Source organism: Asparagus officinalis, chromosome 1, assembly GCF_001876935.1.
Source record: "Asparagus officinalis chromosome 1, Aspof.V1, whole genome shotgun sequence".
NCBI classification, from domain to species: Eukaryota; Viridiplantae; Streptophyta; class Magnoliopsida; order Asparagales; family Asparagaceae; genus Asparagus; species Asparagus officinalis.
The window spans coordinates 17,156,458-17,161,131 of NC_033794.1; the positions used below are offsets into that span (position 1 = coordinate 17,156,458).

Here is a 4,674-nt window from a genome sequence, read left to right on the forward strand (position 1 = left end):
AGGAGAAAAATATTGAAGCAAAATTGGAAGGGAAGGGGAAAGGGTAAGCAAACAAGGATGAGAAATAAACCTCGCACTGTCCAATCGCATGTGCGTGTCTCTAAGGGTACTGAACTTCCGCATGGATGGTCAAAATTCAGCATATTTTATCAATTGCCATATTGGAGAAGTTTAAAAATACGTCACAACTTGGATGTCATGCACATCGAGAAGAACATATGCGAGAATCTCTTGAACACTTTGTTGCAGGACGGGAAAAAAATCAAAAGATGACTTAAGGGCACGTCGAGACCTAGCAGAATTGAACATCCGTCCCGAACTGCAAGCTATAGATAAGGGTGACGGAAAGTTTGTACTCCCAGCCTCCCGTGTCACACTGTCGAAGGATGAGATCCATAATATGTGTTTATTTCTAAAGTCCGTGAAGACACCGGATGGTTATGCTTCAAACATTTCAGCAAATGTGCATATTGAGGACAGGAAAATTTTGGGACTCAAGACACATGACCATCATATTCTATTGCATCAACTTCTCCCGGTTGCGTTGCGACATGCTGAGAAGGAACTCGCGATGGTGGTAATAGAATATTGCGGTTTCTTCAAGCAGTTGTGCTCCAAGGTGATTGATGTCAGGGAGTTTGAAGAATTAGAGGGACGTGTAGCCAATACACTGTGTAAAATGGAAATTCTATTTCCACCCTCGTTCTTTACGGTCATGGTGCATCTCACAATACATTTAGCATATGAAGCCCGCATCGCAGGACCAGTTCAATATCGCTGGATGTACCCTGTGGAGAGGTATTTATTATTATAATGCTCAATTAATATTTGTTAAATTACGTATATCAGTTTTATTTTGTCACAAATCATGAAACTATATGCTTGTAGGTATTTGGGTTTCATGAAACATTTGATGCATAATCGTGCACGTCCTGAAGGATCGATAGCAGAGAACTATATAAGTAATGAGAGTTTGAATTTCATCTCTCGTTACTTGCGGGGTGTGGAGACAAGGCTCAACCGTCCCCAACGAATAATTGACGGAACATTCTATAATGATCGTGGGGAGGACACTAGATTCCCCAGAATGGAGCTAGATCAAGCCCACACATATATCTTGAGCAATGATACTACATTTAACATATACGCGACGTAAGTATTTAACTGTTTGAATCAGATCATATCACATCACAATAACTATCTCTATTTAACTGTTGTAAATGATTTTATTCTAGGCTTCACATCCGATATGTCCAGACTATTCTTAAATGCAGAACAAAAAACAAAAGAGTTATGGACACACACTCTAGACAATTCCCTGCATGGCTGAAGGGTGAAGTAAGATTTATTTACATTTCTGATTCGTATATCAAATATGTGCCTGCCAACAGATATTTAAACTATTTGTTTCTTTTCTTAAAGGTTGACCGACGTATTACGAATGGGGTTAACCTGCCTGAGAAAATATGTTTATATGCCAGAGGTCCTTCTAACGTGGTTAAGCGTTATGGAGGCTACTGTATCAACGGCTTTAGGTTTAACACCATCGGTTTCGAAGAGAGACGACAAACGCAAAATAGCGGTGTGTTCTGCTCCTTCTCGCAACTGTCATACGCTAGTTCAAAAGATCTAAATCCGATACAAGGTGAAATCTATTGCTACGGTCAGGTAGAAGACATTGTGGAGATTTTCTATGGGATTAATAATGAAGTCAGACATGTGATGTTTAAGGTTCGTTGGAGTGAGCTGAAAAAGGCGAAGGATGACTACGGTTACACACTCGTTAATCTTAACAAGGAAATATATCAGACTGAAAAGTACATGTTAGCTGCTCACGCAAAACAGTGCTTTTATGTCAAAGATATAATGAAAAATGACGAATGGGTTGTCCTTAAGAATCCGCCTAGATCCTACATTCATGAAGCCGTGTCTGACGAAGATCATGAAGATGTTATCTTGGCCGACGAAACAGTTGCTGAGTTTTCATTGACACAAAATAATCTGGTGGATGAAATTGCACTGGCGCGCCCTGATGTACCTGCGATTATATGTGAGCCAAGGCGTAAAATCAAAAAACGAGTCCACGGTAGAGTCGATAAAACTATAAGGACAGTCCTTTTGTCTGCACGCACACGGTCGCAGGCTAACCGCACACGGTCGCAGAGTAGAGCCTCAACATCATCATAATAATATAATGCTTGGTTATGATTTAAAAAGAACATTCATGTATCTGTTTGACTGGTTAACATGTATCAGTTTGTGTTATGTATTATAGTATTGCCTTTATATTATCTGTTTGACTGGTTATCATGTATCAGTTTTTGTCATGTATTATAGTATTGCCTTTATATTATCTGTTTGACTGGTTATCATGTATCAGTTTGTGTCATGTATTATAGTATTGCCTTTATATTATCTGTTTGACTGGTTATCATGTATCAGTTTGTGTCATGTATTATAGTATTGCCTTTATATTATCTGTTTGACTGGTTATCATGTATCAGTTTGTGTCATGTATTATAGTATTGCCTTTATATTATCTGTTTGACTGGTTATCATGTATCAGTTTTTGTCATGTATTATAGTTTTGTTGGGTACTCATTATGTTTTCAAAGTATAGATGACAAAAGGATTACGTAAGAGAGCGCTTGAGAGACTTATTGGTAGACATTCTGGAGGCGACGCACATGGCTCTACGTCAGGTATTTTTATTTATTTATTATATCTGTACATTTCTATAAACTATTAATACGAGCCTAACATTATTTTTTCACATTTCCTACGCAGGCCGCATCGCTGCTACACATGACGGGCCGCCACAGGACACAGGACGAGGAGATGCTCCACCTGATGCGGAGACACTCGTTGATCCTGCCCAGCATGCAGAGATGCCGCCGTCGCCTCCTCAGGCTGCAGATGTATTGGAGGAGCGCCGATATGAGCCATATAGCACAGCTGTAGAAGCTGCGCCACTACCGCCGGATTCTATTCCGGATCAGCGAGCCCACGACCCGGCCAAGGTGAAGGAGGATTGGGATGCTTATCATGATTTGCGACTTATCGCACAGCAGAGGTATGAACAAGCAAGGCGTAGATGCCTCGAATTGAAAGGTGTGTATAGATTTTTATAGTTTATCTGTTAATATTTTAATTTGTATTATCGATATTGATTGATTTATATTTCGCCTGAATTTCATTTTTTCGTAGGTACCGAGCGACCTACTAGGCGCGGCCGCAGTGGTACCAAGACACAGAACCTCATCCCAGATATTCATCGGAGGGCCGTGATCCGATGGGAGAACGGCGTGCCTGTCGGGCCATTTGCTAACTCATTCAACAATTTCCTCGCCGCTTTAGCCAGGAGACATGATTTCTTCAACATATATTTGACGTGGAAGTCGCAGCGGATTGATGCGCTGGTGGCTTGTTGGCGATATATATGTGTGAGTCATTTATTTTAATTCTCATAATTATTAGTCATTTTATTATTTTGTTTAACACACTGATTTGTATCTCTTTTTTCATTGTATGCTGAAGCGATTTTTCTTTCTTGACGATTACGCTTGTGCCTGGACTTACTGCTTCACGCAAATCAATCTATCGTTCAAGAGGTGGCGGTCAGAGCTGAAGAAAAAATATTTTACTCAAAGAACAGAAGATTGGGAGCGTTACTGGCATCTTGACGAGCGCGCCGATGGAGTTGATTTTTTTGCACTTTGCGATTATTGGGACACGGCCGAAGCTCAGGTATTATTGAAGTATATATCTTCGTTTATTGTTTGAAATTCTATATTATATCTGTTTAACATTCTTTTGCAGGAACAAGCTGAAATAGCAAGGAGGAACCGCAATGCGCCCCGCAGTTACGAGCATCACGGGGGCTCCAGGTCCTTCAGCCAGCATTATCATCAATTGGCGCTTGAGGTATATAATATATTAGCTCTTAGGTTATCAATTTGAGTATAATTTATGTGTTATGAGTTAATGATATATGTGAATAAAATAGGGAAGGGGAGAACTCGGGCATTTTGCAGATCGTATTCTGACTGGTTGGAGTCCAAATTACGCCGATGAAGTGAAGAAAGCGCAGAACCGGGATCTGGCTGTAAGTAGCAGTTAATTTGTATATTTAATTTTTATAACAATGCATTTTAAATGTGTTAGAATTGACCGGGTTGTTTTGGTATATCGCAGGAGAAATTACATGCTAAGGTGCAGGAGCAATTATCACAGACTCAGGTCGATTCTAACACTCCGACCCGATTAAGTAGAGAGGAGGAGGATAGCATCATCGAGACCGTCATTGGACCGAGTAGGAAGAACAGATACAGGTGGAGAGGATCCGAGCATCGGCCGTACGAGTCCAGTAGCACCTACGAGTCTGCAGCTCCACCAGGATGCAGTTCTTCTCAAGACCCGACTATGGAGCAGCGGATGAAAGCGATGGAAGATTGGCAGTCGCGTCGGGAGTCGGAGCTACTCCAGATGGCGGAGGAAGAACGGAGGCGCCGGGAGCAGAGGGAGCTGGAATTCACCCAGTTCATATCGACTCTGCCTTCTGATGCTCAGGAGGCATATAGGAGACGGTTTTTGGCGGATCAGGTAATATATATATATATATATATATATATATATATTAAATGAATTAAATATAAAATTCTTACTTAGTTAACA

The 4,674-nt window shown here is 40.8% G+C and overlaps 1 protein-coding gene across 1 annotated transcript in view; it reads left to right on the forward strand.

The window, feature by feature from the left end:
- Window positions 3,410-4,674, forward strand: part of LOC109831186 — a 3,125-nt gene continuing 1,860 nt past the window's right edge. The window contains exons 1-5 of the mRNA XM_020398525.1: window positions 3,410-3,441; window positions 3,538-3,747; window positions 3,820-3,924; window positions 4,007-4,105; window positions 4,195-4,602. Of these exons, the coding sequence (XP_020254114.1) occupies window positions 3,412-3,441; window positions 3,538-3,747; window positions 3,820-3,924; window positions 4,007-4,105; window positions 4,195-4,602 (852 nt within the window). The 5' untranslated portion in view covers window positions 3,410-3,411. The remainder of the gene's footprint in view (window positions 3,442-3,537; window positions 3,748-3,819; window positions 3,925-4,006; window positions 4,106-4,194; window positions 4,603-4,674) is intronic.